Consider the following 20,797-nt stretch of genomic DNA (forward strand, 5'->3'; position numbering starts at 1 on the left):
ATGGTGTTGGGCTGCTGAGCACGAGGTCGCGGGATCGAATCCCGGCCACGGCGGCCGCATTTCGATGGGGGCGAAATGCGAAAACACCCGTGTGCTTAGATTTAGGTGCACGTTAAAGAACCCCAGGTGGTCAAAATTTCCGGAGTCCTCCACTACGGCGTGCCTCATAATCAGAAAGTGGTTTTGGCACGTAAAACCCCAAATATTATTATTATCCCATGTTTGCCTTGCAGCGTGAATGCAGTGGTTCATGCGCAACCAGGCTGATGTGAGTACGCGCGCGTTGAGTGGAACACGCACATGAACACGCATGAAGAGTTGGTTACTTTCAGCACACATTGTCACATCCTGGCGTGTGATGCAGTTACACTAAGACATGTAGTGAAAGGAGTGTCGCAAGGTAATCGTGGTGTTATTGTGCAGTTACGTTAGCAGTGATCATCACATGAAGCCGCAGCTTCACCCGAAAGGCGAAGCATCAACTGCGACAGCAAATTAGTGGACAGCTATGCTAAATAAGGATAGTAGTTTTATTGGCCGTATGAAGTTGTAAACATAGGCATACGAAGTAAATTAACCAGCATAGTGCCACGTGCGCACAAGCAATCATAGAGACATCTCACCCGATGACCTCGCAAAGAAGCTGTCAAAACGCTGGAGCGAGTAAGCGCGGCAACAGTAGCGAGCCAATTGACCTTCGTGCATCTGTCGCTTCAACGCGAACGAAACGTTGTAAGCGAAGCGCATGCGGAGCCACCGGCACTACGCGCCCTCTGCAAACATCGCAGATCGCTTTGAAGATGAGGCCCGCGCGGGCGTGCAGTGGTCACGTCGCAGATCACTTTGAAGATACGGCGGCCGCACGGCCGTGCCATAAGCACGCCCCCCCCCCCCCCCCCCCCCCCCTCGCTCGCCGCGCCCTCGTGCCTCGCGCCCGAAAGGAGAGGTCGCGCTTCCGGGGCCGGCCTTCCTCGCTCGCGCACTGGCAACTGAGCCATATTGAGCCGCGTTCGCCGGCCCACCCTTGCGCGCTTTCACTCGCACACACAGCATATACTGCGCGCGGCGACAATTTTATCGGTCTTGGAATTTATGCCGAGCTTCACGGCGACGTCGACGGCAGAAATGCGCCGAGTGTCCATATAACTGCTACCGTAATAAAAAGAAAAAAAAAGAGAGGGGCACAGACTTTGTGATTCGCCCTCGTATCAGGCTTCGTCTGAAACAAAACATACAACTGGCATGTTATCAGCCAGTGGCGGGTTTATGTTTCCGGGTCCGGAGAAGAGAGGCCCGCAAAGTGTAAAGAAAAAAAAATATCATGTGACTGTGCAGGTTGTAGCGGCGAGGGCTACGACATCTTCTTTCGCTTAAGCGAAAGAGCAACCATTCTTACAGACTAGCAAACCGCCAGCATGAACAACCAAAAATGAAGAAACTACATGCAAGCTATACACATACTAGCGAACATCAAGAAACTACTCGAAATATACATCGTGTGGACCCCGGGACACGAATCCCTGGCATGGAATAAGAGGAATGACGTCGAGGCTCCCCTGCCGAACAGACTATGGAGCTTCAAGGGGAGTACGGTAGCGCGATTAAAAGACGGGACAAAAGAAGACACATAGGGACACATACAGCGCTAACTTAGCGCTGTGTGTTTCCCTATGTGTCTTCTTTTGTCCCGTCTTTTAATCGCGCTACCATACTCCCCTTGAAGATGCATTACTAACAAGCCCACATTGCAACCCTCGTGAGACTATGGAAAAAGGAAGGCGTTCGATCCCAACAAATGCGCAGGTATACTACAGTATTACAGAACAGACTAAACCGGTAGAACCTATATCCCGCGCACTCCAGAGTCTGCTGGAAACAACGCCTAACTTTCGGTAGACTACAAACAAAGTCGTACGCACAGGACACGTTATACCATATATATAGGCCTCCGCCACACAATGTCCATACACATGCGAATTCTGGTACATCCCCAAAGTTCTACGCCGCACCGTGTGGGAGTGCGGAGACGTGGACCAGCCACTCGCGAACGCACGACACAACCTGAGAGCAGTGAGAGGCGCAGAAATTCGTTGTTGTAAAGTTTATTCATCATGATCATGTGACTGCGCACCTACCTACACCAAAAGGCACCGCCGTAGAAGAGGCTCACTTTAAGGTGATCACGAGAGCTACAAGAAGGTGTTGCTACTTGGCGCAAGAAATCGCTGCTCGCGCACCCCTGCTATGGTTGTACTTAGTTTGACCTAATCTCAGAAACTCTAGGCCGTAAAAAATTATCTAGACTCCCCCCCACTACATGCTCATTGTTGCTTCAGGGGTAGAACACCCACGAAAGAATTCTTCTTTATCAGCTGACATTAAACTTTCATTACTTTCAGTTTTATGACTCCATCTACAACTTATATAACAGTTCCAGTAGCTTGATTCTCTCTCACATATTATTCAGCTTAGTCATGAAATGCACCACAAATCATTAATGCATGTTTGCGCCAACGGTAGCTTACTAGTACGTGTCACGAAGACGAAGAAGTCCGTACTGTTGCGAATATGGCGACGAGTGACGCCAACAACAATATGCCGGCCCATTTCCAACACGACCAGAGCCCTTCAAGAGCCCGTGATACGGATACGAGGCCGCCATCTCAAGTCAACAGCGATGACCCACCGACCATCTCGATCCCGAGTGCGCCCGTTCCCATAATCCGCGTTCCTACTCGTCCACCGTCCAGTCATTATGTCTGGCCGCCCCCCGCTTATAGTGATGAAATTCACCAGGTCACCATCGGGTCCCCGCCGAAACCGCTCGAGTACTACACTCCGCGAGTGGCGGGGAACGGCCAACCCTCAGGTAACCGCATCACTCGCGGCGCACATGTGGGTGCCTTTGAGTCGACGCGAGATCACCAGCCCCTCCTGATGACGGACGCGTACACCGTGCCGCTTCAGGACGCCGGCGTGAACCCGCTGCAGTATTGCATGATTGGCGTCCTCTTCACTGGTCTGTTCGTCGCCGCAGCTCTGGTGGTAATCGACTCTCCCGGAGGACGCCTCTCCCCGCACAGTCTACAGCCCGGAGGGGAGCGTCGTCGACCAGTGCACCATTCGCTGCCGAGGCCGGTTTACGACATTCGGGATGTCGAGGACAGGGACGCCCTGATGGACCTTCCTGGAGCCGATGCGCAACACTCCCTCGGAGTCCAGGCTTCGGCGGGTAATGGACCCTTCCAGAGACCCGGTAGCCCGGTGACCACGACGACCGTTGCCAACGACGATGACGCTCTGGACGCCGAGCCATTCGACATGACGGCACCGAAGAGACACGTGAGCACGTAAATGCGCTTTCGACTCTAGATCACAGTGCACCGTTGCAAACTGGCCCGCGGCCGCGAGCTGTTAACGATGCCATTTTCGATGCTACTCCATTTCACGCGCATCGTCAGTGGTCAGAGCAGGGGCGGCGGCAGAGTGTGTGTGTGGGGGGGGGGGGGGGGGGGGGGTGGGGGGGCATGCGGCGGCCACCCCGCAAAAAAATTTCCGCTTGCCGCCCCCCTCCACCCCCTTTCCGCCCTCCGTAGGAGCGCGCAAGGTAGGTGGTATGAAACAAAATGTCAATTTTGATGGCTATAATTTCGAGGCAGGTGTATAATTTCGAGGCAGGAACGTTTGTGATATAATAGGTGCTTGAAATACAACGCGAACTGCCGCAATGAGATAAAAATGGTTCCAAGAGTTCTAAATAGTTTTAAAAATGGGCTACATTTCTTCGTTGTTCGGTCTGCTATATAGCGTGAACCGCAAGTTCGCGCCTCAGATGTAACAGCCATGGCCACAAAATCGCAAGTGGGGTCAAACGAGTTGAGAGGTCATGACCCTTCTAAGCCACAACTTTTCTCACAGAAAACCGTCGGGGCAACGCTGCCTATACTCTCAAAAATACCCGGTAAGCCACCCACCCTGGCAGTACGCCACTACATATTCTGCCATCCGCTCCGCCTGACGGTAATGACACGCGTGCCCAATGCCGACGCACTTGGAAGTGTTGCGGCTCCAAGTGGCTTTGGGCCAGGAATCTACCAAGCCCATCGACGAGTACATCCGGTAGTAGGAATGAATGAAAAATTATGCAGATCCCACGCACTGTGGGAATCGATGTACGCGAATCCTTCTGTGCTGTTTGCTTTGATTGATGATAATTAGTGGTGATGTTGACGATGAATGTTTCATTTCTTCAACGTTCAGTCCAACGCGAGAGTGCTCAGTTGACGTTAAACGTTACCTAGCGTGTACCCTTGCTCTTTGTCTGCGTAGTACGCAAAACGCAATGGAGAGGTATTTGCTCATTGTTGTGCACCTAATATTATGATGTCTGAAAGGGTTAAGCATATTCTCATTGCCTCACATAGCACATCATATCGTGGCAGAACTATTAAACGTCAATTTAATTACGGTGTTTTTTTATTCCGCCCCCGTCGAAATGCGGCTTAATTCCGCGGTCGGGATCAAATCCACTACCTCGATGTGACATTGCCGCAAAGCTACCGCGGCGGGCACTGAAATGTTGATTTGACGTGTCGACGTTTCCGTGGCGTTGCCTAGACGCTGCTGTGTGCTTTAATTAATGTGGCTCTCTTCCTGCACGCCCAAAGTTTTCCGCTTGACATATTTGCATGGTCTTTATTTTTCAGAAGTAGCAAGGCCGTATCTTACCGTACCTTGAACTTAAATTTATCCCATTTCCCCGCAACTGCTATTGCGTTTATAGTAGTAGCGCTTCGTTGCCTTCTCATGTCATCTTTTCTCTATCCCCCCTCTCTTCACGTTGTATGGTAACTGCGAGCGAAGCGTTGCAAGGCTGTTATTCACTCGTTTGGAGACTGCGTCTGTTCTACCCTATCTCTGCTTCCCCTCCCTCCTCCTCTCAACCATTCTATCTAGCTAGCCTCTGGCCTTGCACATTAGAAAGGTAAGCGCGCTGCAGTTTCTGCAATCCTTTGCGAGGGGTCACGGATAATTACAGCTGTCAAGGGGCTAAAGTGGCGACGTCCACGGTGCTGCAGAGGGTATGTGCACATTCGACGTGGTGCAAAGTCCAAGCGAGTTTCTCGCGTTGACTTCTCTGCCGCGCTACTGTCATGTATACACGCGCTATGAACTCCACGCCGTTCCGCCGAACTCCGCCTTCGGTGGTATGAAATATGTGATCATGTAGCAACCTGGGAATCCAAGGTCTGCGCTGTTCTTCGGTAGCCGTCAACTTGGGCCACTTTCATCCAATAGTTCAGCTTGTAATTTTCAGGTGGAGGGCCTTTTCCTGACCCGTCAACGGTCGGCGTCAAAGCTGCATTGACTTCTGGATATGCGGGTGATGAATGGGGTGGGTTGCCTCAGGTAAACGTCTAAGAAATGTTGTTCGTATTGAGATGTAACAGGAGCTTCAGCAGTGAGTGATGACAGCGCCGCAGCTACGATCGCCCCTGGGCGTACCATTCGCGCTGCGGCGCAGCCGTTCCGCTCAATACACTGGCCCCTTCCAGTCTTCTAGTTCACTGCAGCAGTGGCACCAACCACTTCAGCCAGTTCGTTTGCTCACTCGCAAGCAGTACTCGTGTCGCGGGAGGAAACGCCGGCCCATCTCGCCACCGGAAGAGCCTCCAACGTGTGGTCGACGCCACAGGACCTTTGGGTGGCCTGAGGATATCGCTGAAAAGGTCCATTGCCGACTTTTCTTCGAATGCAAGCAAGCAGGCCAAGCAACAATGCGTCCACACCGATCTTTCTGTTTCCAACACTGGGTGATTCGGAGACGCTCCATGAACATGAAAATTAGCAGCGCTACGTTTTGATTCCACTTGAAGAGACTGTGAAGAGCATCACTTCTGACGACGCTTCTACGTCCTCGTCGGTGCAAATGAACAGTGAGTGCGACGAGCTTTCCGCATCGCGTGCAGCAAGACATGAACCTGGTTCCGCCACCAAATTCACCGCCTGGAATGTGGATGTCGACCATGCAGGCCAGTTGGACATTTCGAAATTTAAGACCGATTCACCCACACAGCCAATACTGAACCCACTTCCATCTAAGAAGTACGGCATCATTCGATACAAGACCAGATAGTCGAAATTCTCAGTCACAGCACATTAACATATATAATGGAAGAGATGAAAAGCTCCGAGTGCTTTGCACTTACTCTGGATGAAACCAAAGACTTAAGCATGACGGAACAATTATCAGTTGTAGTAAGGTACTACGCAAGTGGGGCTGTCATTGAATGGTTTCTTGGATTCCGCAACGCTGAGCGCTTGGATGCAAAGTCACTCCTGGGCTACGTAAGGGAAACCTTAAATCGCTGCGGCATAGATACTCAGCTGTGCATTGCTCAAACATATGATGGTGCGAGTGTCATGAGCGGTACCTCAAGGGGTATCCAGGTGCTGTTCAGGCAGGAAGTGCCGCAGGCAGTGTACTTCCACTGCATGGACTACCGGCGCAAGCTATTCATCGTGGATGTCTGCAAGGTGATAAAACCTGTGATGTATTTTTTTTTCTCTTTTCGAATGCCTCTGTGTTTGCCTGAGTAGATCTGCAATCTCACTCTCTCTACGTAGATGTGCTGAAAAGGTTTCATTTGCCAGTGATAGAGCTCCAGCGTCTCAGCGATACAATATGAGCCTGCCGGATAGCGGCTTACACAGTGGCAATGAAAATCTTTGCTTTTATCTTTGTATGCTTCGCCGAAGTCATCGCCACAAACCCCAGACGTGTCACAGAAGCTAGGGGTCTGCTTGAGCAAATGAACTTCTCGTTTGTCTTCCATTATGCCTATTTACCAAGGTACTGAGCCGCCTTAAGGTTCTTTCGCATCTATTGCAAAGTATAGAGACTTAAATATTAGTCAGGCATGCCTCATGGAACGCATATTCAGTGACAAGTTCATTGACAAGGCATTGTCTGTGGTGTCCCAAAGAGAAAAGCAGAGAATGGCCTTCCGCTGCATTTAGAACCGTATGTATTGAGCGATGGACGGCCCTTGAAGAAGAGTCTCCAGATTCACAGGAAATATTCAGTCAAAGTTTTTCTAGCCGTTTTCGACTACCTGATTGCGGAGCTAACTAGGCGCTTCACGGAGAATAATGATATTCTCTACGGAGTTGGCGCCCTCCACCCCCGAAGCGAGAATATCATGGGCATCTCGTTACTGAAGCCTTTCGCCGAGCACTATGCATGCGACATAGAAAGCGTAGAAGCTGAGTGCAAGCTGATATTAAAACTTCAGCGCATCGAAGCCGAAAGGAAGTGCAAGACAGAGACACTGCTGCAATTGGTCACTGTCTTGGAAGAATATAAACTAGCCTTCCATGAACTGCACAAGCTATGAGTTATCGCCGTGACGTTACCGGCATCGTCATCATCTTGCGAGCGCACGTTTTCGTGGCTTCGTAAATTCAAGACATATCTTCACAGCAAAATGGCGAATACCCATCTGTGCGACCGAGCTGTGCTTGCGGTCGAGCGATCTCTTGCCAATAACATAGATCTTCAGCGTGTTGTCGACATGTTTGATGCTGCGCACAGTAATCGACGTATACCTCTGCACTAGTATGCCAGTATTATGATAACCCGTCGTATGTTTGCGGCGCTTTCGGGGGCAAATAGTGCGCCATGGGCGTAGGACCGACCCCTATATCGTTATAGGAACACCCGCTTTACCATCAAATAATTCCCAGCTGTGTTTTATCGTATATTGTCACAGCGCAGACATTGACATCTGTGGTTGGGATGAAAACCTTTCTCTGTTCCTGTCTCATCGCTTTGAAAAAGACTCCATATAGGGTGCGCTGTCCTAGCCCACGTCGGTGGCCTTGCTATGTAGTGAACATTGTATAGTCTGATAGCTATTATTTGTTCTTGTGAAGCTTCTTCTACTGTATGCCCAAATCTGACATTGACTGAAATGCCTACTGCGTGCTCTATTTTTACAGATCTCTCCTTTTTTATTTGTTTTTGTTATTTCCCCTTTTTCCATATACCTTGTTATTTTTTCCCATTTCCAGCGTTTGGAATCACCAGTCGGCGCCACAAAAGTGTATTATATATATATATATATATATATATATATATATATATATATATATATATATATATATATATATACATATATATATATATAGTCTAGCGTGTCATTAACAAAGATGGAATTGATATGCACTTTGGTTAAACGTGTTAGTTGTCTCTCCTGTTGTGAAATATACTCTTTTGCAGCTATATTGCGATCTAGTTAACTTCTGTTATTTTGTTGCTGCTAGCTAGTACTGTCTTTTTTTTTCTTTATTTAATAGTGTTTTTTTATGTATGTGCTTTATCATGTGGTTTATAAATGTTTATTTTCTTAGCAGAAGCACTGCTGTGTAGATATTGTTACGGTCAGGGGTGTATTTACAGAATATTTACAATAATTATATCAGCTGACAAGATGGTAGCCAGCGCGCGAAGCCCAGAACATCTTCTTCCGACGACGGTTAAAACATCTTCTTCGTCAGCGTGTCCCATGACCCCCGACGGCTGGAGCACCGGCTGTTGCTCCTGGGTCGCAAGCCCCAAGGGTAGCGTTGGCCTGGCGGCCTGCGGCGCAGCTGGAAGCATCCGAAGGTCCTGGCAAAGCATGAGTGGACTGCTAACAGAACAACTTCTTTATTCTAGCATCGCAAAAAAGCGGCCGGTCAGGTCGACCGAAGTGGAGAGACGGGAGAGCTCGTTACTCGACGGAAGAAATCGGAGCCTCTCTTGGCATCCGGGGGCAGCTGCTTTTATACTCTCGGAGTCGAGGGCAAGATGGAACAGCTCGGGATGGGGCGCACGTGACGGCGCCGCACGGACACGTTGATACGAGTAGTGGCGCATCCGCCGGGCCGGCGCCGGTCAGACCTCCTCCCTTCACAGTTGGGGAGCTCCTCTCCCGGGCTGCCGCGCTTTGACAAGCGTGGGCACCAACATACACACACACACAAACACACGCACACACGAAGACACGTGGCATTGAAACATGCCTGGACGCGCTTGGTGGGGAGGTGTTGCGGCAGCGCTGAACGGGCCAAAATGTCCGCCGCTTTGAACGAAGCCCCGGCGTCCGTTGCATCCGCGCCGGCTATACCGCGCGTCGTAGGCGAAACGTAACAGACCGCCCCGCCGGGAGAAGGAGATCCCGATGGTCAGGGGACTGCATCCGCTGTCCGGAGGGATGTCGCTCGACGATGCTCATAACCGAAGTCGGTCGTCCTTCGGCGTTTCTTGAGCGCAGCGCACAGAGAAGGCCTCGTTCTCACGTTCAGGTTCACACAGGACACTGCAAAGTGACTTCGGGAGAGTTGCCATTTTTGTTCTCGTTCCCAGCAAGCGTTAGAACTACGCCGAAACTCGACCGCTTAGTCAGCAAGCACGACACAACCCTCACTAAGCCATGCCAGGCTCTTTCCCCTTTTATACTACTGCCTAGTTCCTTACAGTAGTCGAGCAGCACTCAAAACGCGTCCACAAATTGGAAAATTGCACTACAAAGCACGTCATGACTTTGAAACACTAAACAAACGCAATATGTTAAATATCCTGCCTCAGGAAGAAAAACATCAGTAACAAACCACTTTGAAGCTGATTCCTACGTTAGGGGCCTCGACTTAAGCCATCGGCGTTACCGTTGAGACTCCCCTTTTTGTAATGCACCTCAAAGGAATATTGTTGCAAAGCGAGGCTCCAGTGCAGGAGGCGGCCATTTGTGGAAGAGATGGTCTGCAGCCATTGGAGAGGGCAGTTATTTGTCTCGAAGCCTGCGAAGCGGAGATCGCAGTGAGCGACCGTACATCAGCTCAGCTGGCGAAAACCCCGTAGCCGCATGCGGCGCGGTCCTTAATGCAAACATCACCCCATGGCAGACACAGCTCCCAGTCAGTTTGTTGTTCAAACCACAATGCTCTCAACACGCGCTTCATGACGGAGTGGAGCTTCTCAACGGAATTCGACTGTGGGTGGTACACTGACCTGTGTAACAGCTTTACCCCGCACCTTTCGAGAAAGGCTATCGTCAAAGCGCTAGTAAACACTGGGCCATGATCTGACTGGATTTCCGCAGGAAAACCAACTCGCGCAAATATGGACAGTAGTGCATTGATTATCTCAACTGAGCTGAGTTCTTTAAGCGGCACTGCTTCAGGGAACTTTGTGGCTGGGCAGATCACAGTCAAAATGTGTCTGTACCCCGTGGTTGTTACCGGCAGAGGTCCCACTGTATCAATAACGAGCCGTCTAAAAGGCTCCGTAATGATAGGTACCAACTTCAACGGCGCCCTGGATTGGTGCCCTGGTTTGCCCACCCGCTGACAGGTGTCACATGTCCTCACAAAGTGTTCTGCGTCACGAAAACACCCTGGCCAATAGTACTCTTGCAAGAGACGGTCCTTAGTCTTCTTAACTCCTAGGTGTCCGGACCACGAACCTCCATGCGACAAGCGCAACAGATCCTGACGGTAGCACTGAGGCACGATCAGCTGATCGAATTCCACTCCCCTGCGGTCTAGATACTTCGGGTACAGGACCCCACTTCTTTCCACAAAACGAGCATTTCTCTTGGTGATACCTTCCTTGACATTGCAGCGCATGTTTTCTAGGCTGCCATCCTTTTTTTGCTCGGCTATCAAAACCGACCGGCTAACTTATAGCAATCTATTAAGTCCATCTGACGTAGGCGCGATGAGCAAATCTGCAGATAGCTCTTCTAACTTTCCCGTGTCGGGCATTTCCTCTCCAGTATCTGGTGCCTTCAACGCTACAGGCTCAATTTTATTCAGTTCGGACGTGCTCTGAATATCAGCTTGCTGCGCCCCCGACCCTTTCTCATTGTTCGACAACGTCGGCCCCGCAACTACCGCCTTTGCAGCGAGCTCCCGAACTCTCGATCTGGTTAAGGCCTGAACGCTAGCCTCACCAAACAAAATCCCCTTCTCGCGCAGAAGGTAATCGGACCTGTTCGAAAATAAGTACGGGTACTGGGGGGGGGGGGGCAGCATAGATGACACTGTGGCCTCAGTGTCAAGCGCTCCGAAAGGTCCTTCAATAAGCACTTTTGCTACGGGCAGACACACGCTATGAGCTTCCACGGCTTGCTTGATCCATGCGCACTCGCGCGTGAACATATCGGGTTCTACGTAAGAGGGGTGAACTACATCCATTGTAGCTGCGGAATCACGAAGCACTCGGCACTCTTTCCCGTTCACGAGGAGGTCTCGCATGTAAGGCTCGAGAAGCTTCATGTTCTCATCAGTGCTGCATAATGACAAAAACACGACTTTTGTTTTTGTTTCCGGACACTGCGCTGAAAAGTGACCGGCTTCTGGCACGTATAACACACGCGCGCTTGCCTCGTCTCGAACCGCTTTCTGCGTTCGGCTTCGGCTGCCACCGTCTCCTTACGTTTGGGCGGACTGCTTTCACTTGCATCCGCACTACGTGTGTCCCACCTTGCTCTCATGGGCGTGAACTTCGGCCTCTCAAACTTGGAGCCAAATTCACCCTTTTGACCGTCCTTAGCTCCGCGAGGACGGTCAAAAGGGTGAATCCTTAGCTCCGCGAGTATTGTTCAAAATGACTGACCTGATGCGGCCGTTTAAGCTTGAAGATGACGTTGGTTTGTTCCTGGTTAACTTTGAGCGAACGTGCGAGAAGCAGGGGTTCTTTCGGGAAACGTGGCCACAGCGCTTGCTCACTTTGTTACCCGGTGAGGCGGCCGACGTAGTCGCTCGCTTGAAGAGAGAGGAGGCAGAGGATTTCGATCAAGTGAAATCGAGTCTGCTAAAAAAGTACAGGCTGTCAGCGGAGCCGTTCCGTCGGAAGTTGCGGGAAAATGAGAAAGGCAGAAGTGAGTCATATACAAAGTTTGCCTACAGGCTTATGTCAAACATGCAGGAGTGGCTCAAAGAAGAGACAGCGTTTGGTGACCACCAGAAAGCTCTGCAGTGTTTCGGGCTGGAACAGTTTTATAGTCGGTTACCTGAGAACGTTCGGTACTGGGTCTTGGATAGGCCAGACGTTAGTACGGTGGCTAAAGCCGCCGAGCTAGCTGAGGAGCTTGTGACGCGTCGGGCTCGCGGAGCTAAGGACGGTCAAAAGGGTGAATTTGGCTCCAAGTTTGAGAGGCCGAAGTTCACGCCCGTGAGAGCAAGGGGGGACACACGTAGTGCGGATGCGAGTGAAAGCAGTCCGACCGAACGTAAGGAGACGGCGGTAGCCGAAGCCGAACGCAGAAAGCGGTTCGAGACGAGGCAAGCGTGCGCATGTTACACGTGCCAGAAGCCGAGTCACTTTTCGGCGCAGTGTGTCCGGAAACAAAAACAAAAGTCGTGTTCTTGTCATTATGCAGCACTGACGAGAACATGAAGCTACTCGAGCCTTACATGCGAGACCTCCTCGTGAACGGGAAAGAGTGCCGAGTGCTTCGTGATTCCGCAGCTACAATGGATGTAGTTCACCCCTCCTACGTAGAATCCGATATGTTCACGGGCGAGTGCGCATGGATCAAGCAAGCCGTGGAAGCTCATAGCGCGTCTGCCCGTAGCAAAAGTGCTTATTGAAGGACGTTTCGGAGCACTTGAGACGGAGGCCGCACTGTCATCTATGCTGCGCCCCCCCCCCCCCCCGCCCCCCAGTACCCGTACCTATTTTCGAACAGGTCCGATCACCTCCTGCGTGAGAAGGGGCTTTTGTTTGGTGAGGCTAGCGTTCAGGCCTTAACTAGATCGAGAGTTTGGGAGCTCGCTGCAAATGTGGTAGTTGCGGGACCGACCTTGTCATACAATGAGAAAGGGTCGGAGGCGCAGCAAGCTGATATTCAGAGCACGTCCGAACTGAATAAAATTGAGCCTGCAGCGTTGAAGGCACCAGATACTGGAGAGGAAATGCCCGACACGGGAAAGTTAGAAGAGCTATCTGCAGATTTGCTCATCGCGCCTACGTCAGATGCACTTAATAGGTTGCTAAAAGTCAGCCGGTCGGCTTTGATAGCCGAGCCAAAAAAGGATGGCAGCCTAGAAAACATGCGCTGCCATGTCAAGGAAGGTATGGCCAAGAAAAATGCTCGTTTTGTGGAAAGAAGTGGGGTCCTGTACCGGAAGTATCTAGACCGCAGGGGAGTGGAGTTCGATCAGCTGACCGTGCCTCAGTGCTACAGTCAGGATCTGTTGCGCTTGTCGCATGGGGGTTCGTGGTCCGGACATTTAGGAGTTAAGAAGACTAAAGACCGTCTCTTGCAAGAGTACTATTGGCCAGGGTGTTTTCGTGACGCAGAACACTTTGTGAGGACATGTGACACCTGTCAGTGGGTTGGCAAACCAGTGGACAAATCGAGGGCGCCGTTGAAGTTGGTACCTTTCATTACGGAGCCTTTTAGATGGCTCGTTATTGATACAGTGGGACCTCTGCCGGTAACAACCACGGGGTAGACACATTTTGACTGTGATCTACCCAGCGACAAAGTTCCCTGAGGCAGTGCCCGCTTAAAGAACTCAGCTCAGTTGAGATAGTCAATGCACTACTGTCCATATTTGCGCGAGTTGGTTTTCCTGCGGAAATACAGTCAGATCAGGGCACAGTGTTTACTAGCGCTTTGACGACAGCCTTTCTCGAAAGGTGTGGGGTAAAGCTGTTACACAGCTCAGTGTACCACCCACAGTGGAATTCCGTTGAGAAGCTCCACTCCGTCATGAAGCGCGTGTTGAGAGCATTGTGTTTTGAACAACAAACTGACTGGGAGCTGTGTCTGCCGGGGGTGATGTTTGCATTAAGGACCGCGCCGCACGCGGCTACGGGGTTTTTGCCAGCTGAGCTGGTGTACGGTCGCTCGCGTCGGTCTCCGCTTCGATGCTTCGAGACTCGTGGGAAGGCAGGGGCGACGACCGAGTCGTGGTGGAGTACGTGCTTAGGCTCCTGGAACGCTTAAGAGGGGCACAGGAGTTGTCAGGTGCAGAAATGGCAAAGGCCCAGCAGAGGGCCAAGGTTTATTATGATCGGACAGCCAGGGCCCGTCGTTTTGAGGTGGGCGATGAGGTAATGATATTGCGCACATCGCTAAAAAACAAACTCGACTCTCAGTGGGAGGGCCCAGCACGGGTTGTTCAAAAACTGTCGGACGTTAACTACGTGGTGAATCTGCCAGGAAAGCGGAATGCACAGCAAGTTTACCACTGTAATCTGCTCAAACCCTATAGACAACGGGAAGCAGTGGTGTGTATGATGGTAAACGTTCCCGAAGAGCTTCCGGTCGAGCTTCCGGGACTAGGCTCAGTGACGAACAGGGAAGACACCGATCAAGTCATTAGTGACTTAATCAGTAAAGCACCGCTGTCGTCTGAGCAGAAAACCGAAATAGAACAGCTCTTACAAGAGTTTCAAGGTCAGTTCTCTGAGAGGCCTGGTAGGACTTCTGTCCTTACTCATGAAATAGAACTTACCTCCCCAGAGCCAGTACGATCCAAGGCGTACCGGGTGTCACCACGCCAGCGCGATATTATGGAGGCTGAGGTAAAGAAAATGCTATAGCTCGGTGTTATTGAGGCGGGTGAGAGTGATTATACTTCCCCTTTGATTTTAGCTGAGGTACCGGATAAGGAACCTCGTCCTTGCGTCGACTACCGCAGGCTTAATTCCATTACTAAGGATCAAAGTTATCCGATCCCAAACATCGAGGAGCGCCTTGAGAAAGTTAGTAGCGCTCAGTTTATTTCCACCCTAGATCTTATCAGGGGTTATTGGCAGGTTTCACTTACAGAAGAGGCTAGTAGGTATGCGGCGTTCACTTCACCAATGGGAAAATTCCGTCCTAAAGTCTTGAGTTTTGGTTTGAAGAACGCGCCATACTGCTTTTCACGCCTCATGGACAAAGTGTTGCGGGGACAGGAAGAATTCGCTTTACCGTATTTAGACGACGTAGCGATATTCTCCGCATCCTGGTCTGAGCATATCACACACCTGTGGGCAGTGCTAACTCGCCTGCGCGAAGCGGGCTTGACAGTCAAGGCTTCCAAGTGCCAGTTAGTGCAGGCCGAGGTTGTCTACCTCGGTCACGTGATTGGGCGGGGTCGTCGCCGCCCCTCTGAAATAAAGGTGGCCGCTGTGCGAGACTTCCCGCAACCGCGCACGAAGACCGATATTCGGTCGTTCTTAGGTGTCGCCGGCTACTATCAGAGGTACATCCCCAGGTACTCTGATATATCGCGGCTCCCCTGACGGATGCTCTAAGAAAAACAGAGCCCCAAACAGTCCTCTGGGACTAGACAAGGGAAAGAGCTTTTCGCGCCCTAAAGAGCGCCCTAACAAGCCAGCCTGTGCTACGATCGCCAGACTACACAAAAGGGTTCGTTGTTGTTACGACTTTGCACCGCTGCCACCCCTATTACGACTTTGAGGTGGTCCCGTAGTGCTCGTCACCCGTTTCGTGACAGAGCGTTGGTAGCGAAGACTCCGAGTCAGGCGTCTGTGAGAATAACGAAAGGGACTTTATACATTATATACAGGTCATTATACAGGACAAGATCGGGTAGGCACTGGGGCCGAGAGCTCACAGCAAACGCGACTGTTCCCGCACGGCGACGTCCGACGAAAACGCGTGACACATCTCACTCCACTCGAGAGCGGCACTCTTCTCCCGGTGGGTCGGCGAATCCGGTTTTCCAGGCGGCGCGTCCGGCCTTATAATGCCCCGAGAAACCATTGTCACTCAAACGGCCCAATACAAAGCCAGCACTTGACGGTCGTCCGAGAGGTCCAACCAGCGACCGCGCTGGCCCCCCGGTTCAAAGTTGGCGGGTGCGGTGACCTCCAGGCAAAGGGAGGTACGGCGCCGGGCTGTCTGGCACTTGGTTGCACGTTTGGACGTGTCGCTCGCCGATGCTTCTCCGCAGGACACCGCTGCCTGACGGCTCAGCATCTTGACTTGTCAAGAGAGAATTAGGGCGCTGTGCCCAAAGGGCGTTCGCAGGATAAATTCTGCATCTTGTAGATTCGGAATCCGGGCTTGTGCTAATGACACAACAATATGTTGCTGAGGGAAGAAACAAGACGCAAAGCGAAATGTATTTACACTATGTGCAGTAATTTACAGTAACTGACAAAGACAAATCCAGAACACGCTAGTCACTGAAGCGTCTTCTTCAGCCGCAAGCTCGCGCTCATCATCGATCAGTGTTGTGTAGAGCAGTGTAACAATATATTTGTTGGTGGGATTTTTGTAAAACAGCTTGAGAAGGAAGAGAGCAAAGAAAGGGAGAAGGCAGGGATGCTAATCAGAAGCGCGCCTGGTTGGCTAAAAATCACGAAATGCTTACTTGTGGAATTCTATAAAGCTTAGATTAAATAACTTAGTAGATGCTACTGCCGTGTGTACCGGAAACTTTCAAAGCGCTACGTTGCAATGTGTCTTACAGAGGTCCTGTTTTTCTCTAATTACTCCTAATATAAAGCTGAAATATTATCAAGATATAACTTGACAAACTAAAAAACGCGCAGGCTTTGTGCGACCTTACAGAACCCACCGAATTTTCAGTGAAGGTGACACTGCCGAACATTGAAAAAAGGAATTTCATTCCATCTAATACAAACACACACTTAAAAGTTGGCGTGCATGTGATTCATGCTTGACTCGGATTTCCTCCACATTAAAAGTCAGTGTCACGTCTCGTTCTGCAAAGGCGCCCATAAATAACCAAAACGAACTAAACTTTGCACGCGTATCTGACGTCCCCTGCGCCATTTCTAAAAAAGTATGGTGTAGTTGCCTAGTTCAAATGACGAAGGACAATGGGGACACCCACTATGTGCGTCGTATTACGTATGACGAGAGGGAAAAGAAGCAGTGTTCACTAACTATCTGCAGAGCTCATAATCAAGCCAGAAAATGCTCAGTTGTTCCAACAGTGAAGGAACTGGTAATTTTTTTCTTTATACTGGTGCCATCAGCGTTTACCAATTGTACCGCTACCGAATCAGTGCGCGATTTAAACTTGCAATTAATCAATATTTAAAGTATCTGTTATTAGTTTCTTGTTTGGAAAACAAAGGAGCATGGCTCTAACAAGAGTAAAGGCAAAAGGTGGTAAGTGCTAACCACAGGTTTAAATTCCGAAGTCTTTTGAATTCTTATGAACCCTTCTATTATCATTTGTTTAACGGCGACTCAAGCAGGTTAGGCTTGAATTTTGTATGCGCGACACCACATGCAGTGGGATTAGGTAACAATTATACAGCGTTCAGCTGTTCACTGATGATTGTGTTATATAGAGAGAGATGAAAGAATGGCCAATGTAATATTAGAGTCCTCTCTGACCTTGACGCCCTAATTAATTGGTGTAATAGATGGCTTATGGAAATAAACACTAAGCAATGTAAATATATGCACGTGTCACGGATTACGTGAGATTTATTCTTTATTCATACGTGAATCCCAGCACCATTAAGGCATTATTGCGTGTGGCAAACATCAACATTGCTGCGGTACACAGCACCGCAGGAAGACAATTCGAAGCAACAATAGTTCTCAGAAAAAAGGAACATTCAAAGTGATCAGACCTGGAAATGTAGGGTCTAAGTCGAAGTGAATGGACTTTATGCGAGGAAACATATTTTGGGGCCTTCTGATGAGCGTGCTTACATATAATTATGGAAGGTCGAATAAAACAGCTTCAGTCATAACCTGCTTCATCGCTCAAGGAAAGGGATAACACTAAGTTATTTTTTCATAGCTGTAATACTTACAAAGCGGCCGTATTTCCCCAGGACATACCTTGCCGCGACGGATTAGATTTTTCTAATGCATTAATATGCACACCGCAAATTATATCCCACACAAGGGAAGCTTATACTACAAAACTGGTAAAACACATGTTTTATGCGCTGCTTCTCACACCCAGAAATTCTAGACACATTCTGTGGTCCTTCACAACAATGCACAAGCGTAACTGAATGGGCAAAATAAAAAAAATATATATATATTTCAAAATATCGGCCGAGGATCAGCAAGTTTCAACTGACAACCCGCAGAAGGTAGCCCCTTCTAACTACGTATGCGTTTATGGCATTCAATCGAAACATTGGTGGTGCATTAAAGCAGTGTTTTGGTCAGGGATCGGCGAAGTCACGCTTCACTTCATGAGCAAATTGTTTTGAACCATCCCCGCAGAGGGAAAATTAGGACTATTTTTTTTACCTTCACTTCGTGCAGATTTCTGTAGACGACTAGAGTGCTGGACAGGGGTTATGACTTCGTGCCCTGCACTTGGCTCACTGGGCTGTAGCCAATCACAGCAGACTGCGCGTCGTCTTCTGCATCAGCAGACGAAAAGCACCCGACTTCGCACTTACGTATTTCAGTGTGTGTGTGTGGGGGGGGGGGGGGAGGTGTGTGTGTGTGTTTGTGCGTGCGTGCGTGTGCGTGTGTGTGTGTGTGGAGTGAGCTCTTGAAGGACACATTTCAGTGTGGTGAACGTGGTTTGAATCGCTGATCCGGGACCTCAACGACGTGCGACGCAATGCCTACGGCATTTCTTTCGCATTTAACACTAAATTATCATAAAAATGTCCCCCCCCCCCCCCATGTGTAAGGTGGCCAACCGGGCACGTCCATGGTTAACCTCCCTGCCTTTCCTCTTCCATTCTCCGTCCTTTTCTCTATGATATGTTTCCTTTTGTCGGTGACCCGCCTCATCTCACCTAGATAGAAGTACGAAGTGAAAGAATCCTAGCTAGGCTGTCGCAGGCAGGTCTTTTCGGATTCGTGATACGTCAGTTTCAAATCCAAATTTACTATCTAAACCTAAATGACAGCGATATAGGCGAAGTGAGTTACGGTAGCTCGTGGGGTTGGGTTAAAGTCGCTGTTCACATAGAACTTTCGTCTTTTGCGTGGTTGTGCACCAAAGTGGAAGGCAAGAGGGTAACGCGCCTTCCCAAAATATGAAACATTCAGAATAACCATTTGTTCGGCGGTTGGAGATATGTCAAGGGCCCACAGTAGGAACCACCGTCAAGTCGGTATTAACTTGCATTGGGGCAACTCAGATGAAAGGTTTTCCGACAGATAGAGAGAGGGAGAGAACTAGAAGAGAGTAAAGGGCAGGGAGGTTAACCATACGCACGTACAGCTTGCTACCCTACACGGGGAGAAGGGGTACGGGGATGAAAACAGAGAGAGAGGAGACAGGGATAAACAAATTTCGCACACATTTGAAGGATCGCACAGAGCCTACAAGCGGTCGCCAAGACCTGTCGGCTTGAGGCTCTGCAACAACGACTTCCTGGCTTTCGGTGACAGCGACGCGTACGGTCGTGGTCCAAGGATCTGCATTTGCAAAAACGGTCTCGAGTCCCGTCGCTTCAATGCTGTCCGGAGAGCTTCACGCTCGACGTCGTACTGAGGACATAGACATGAGAAGTGATCAATCATTTCTATAGTTAACTACAAGAATCCACATGGGCGTATCCCCTATTCTTATGCGGAACGAGTAGGCCTTTGTAAGTGCCACCCTTAGCCAGATAGGCTTCTAATTATCATAAGGATAATTTTATTGAAACGTTCTTTACTGCCATCAGGTGAATACTGATCAATAAGTATTTAAGTTTTCTTTATTCTTGAGACTTCCTGTTAGTGTCCGGGTTGCTGTCTTCTACAACCTCCTAGATAAAACGCCCAATTGTGAATAGTAAATTATTCCGCTAAAAGCGTTAATGCACGTGCAGCAAAAGTCCTAGTTTCATTTCGCAGTAGTCACTCATTGAAAATGTTGCACGTTTATACTATCACGTTGTAGTGATGTGAAGAAAGAGGCAGTTCCGAAAGGGTGTCTCGAATCCAACTCATTATTGGGCGAGCTTGCGTTGAAGAAAAAAACACTCAAAGCACAACGATGGCTGCGCGCAAAGTCGTCCTTCGTCGGAATCTTATCTAGGGATCAAGACATCGGTTTATTAGACTTGAATGCTCGTACATTGCAGGGCAATCGCAGTCGATCTAATGTGATCGAGAATGTACACCAGTATGCGCTTCTCGCGCGCAATCTGATTAGATAACGCGTTTTCGCTATCGAGTCGGTAACAACATTCAGGATATTTGAAATACATGCAGGGGCGTCTTGAGCCAAGCTATAACTTTGGCACGGTGGTTAGACGCTTAGGAAAGCTCACCCCAAAAAAATAAGAAAATAATTTACAGTTGCTTTAAGTATTAGCTGAAACATATAGCACCTTGCAGAAGAGGCCCCCAAGACTGCACAGAAGTGTTAACACATCAACACTTCAAGAGATAAATGCTCCCAGGTCACTGGGAGTGTTTATCGACGTTGTAACAAACGACAGTCGTAACAATGTAACAATCGATACTGTAACAAACCAGTTTATACACAGCTGTCTAATGAGGGGATTATTTATTTTCTGGTATGCATATGCGTATTAAATTCTCTATGGTCTGAAGTATCGGTGGTAAGTTCAGACTCCCTATGGTTAAACCATGAGTTATCGTGTATCTCTGAGCTACACAAGTTTATAAATAAATATACCTTGCTTACACAGACCAAACCATCCATAGCATTTTCTTTTTCTCTAAAGGCTTCCGCCTCTCGTGCCTTTGTTTTTGCAGCAATATCAATGCGTTTAGAAAAAGAAAAAATAAGACGGCTTTCAAAAATGGGTTTTGACTAACAGAGTTGTGCAATGTGGCTTAGGCAGTGACTAACCTTCATCGATTAATGT

General features: G+C 49.4%; 1 protein-coding gene and 1 pseudogene across 2 annotated transcripts in view; both read left to right on the forward strand.

Moving 5' to 3' along the window:
* Positions 1 to 2,558: 2,558 nt before the first annotated feature.
* LOC139056312 (uncharacterized) overlaps positions 2,559 to 20,797 on the forward strand; it is a 75,751-nt gene continuing 57,512 nt past the window's right edge. The window contains exons 1-2 of one of the 2 annotated variants that reach the window (XM_070534468.1): positions 2,559 to 2,869; positions 3,038 to 3,342. In XM_070534468.1, the coding sequence (XP_070390569.1) occupies positions 2,569 to 2,869; positions 3,038 to 3,342 (606 nt within the window). In that variant the 5' untranslated portion in view covers positions 2,559 to 2,568. Of the gene's footprint in view, positions 3,343 to 20,797 lie in introns of both variants that reach the window. The other variant, XM_070534467.1, reaches the window with a different exon arrangement.
* LOC139056462 (uncharacterized) lies at positions 6,424 to 7,619 on the forward strand (annotated as a pseudogene).

This window comes from Dermacentor albipictus, chromosome 2, assembly GCF_038994185.2.
Source record: "Dermacentor albipictus isolate Rhodes 1998 colony chromosome 2, USDA_Dalb.pri_finalv2, whole genome shotgun sequence".
NCBI classification, from domain to species: domain Eukaryota; kingdom Metazoa; phylum Arthropoda; class Arachnida; order Ixodida; family Ixodidae; genus Dermacentor; species Dermacentor albipictus.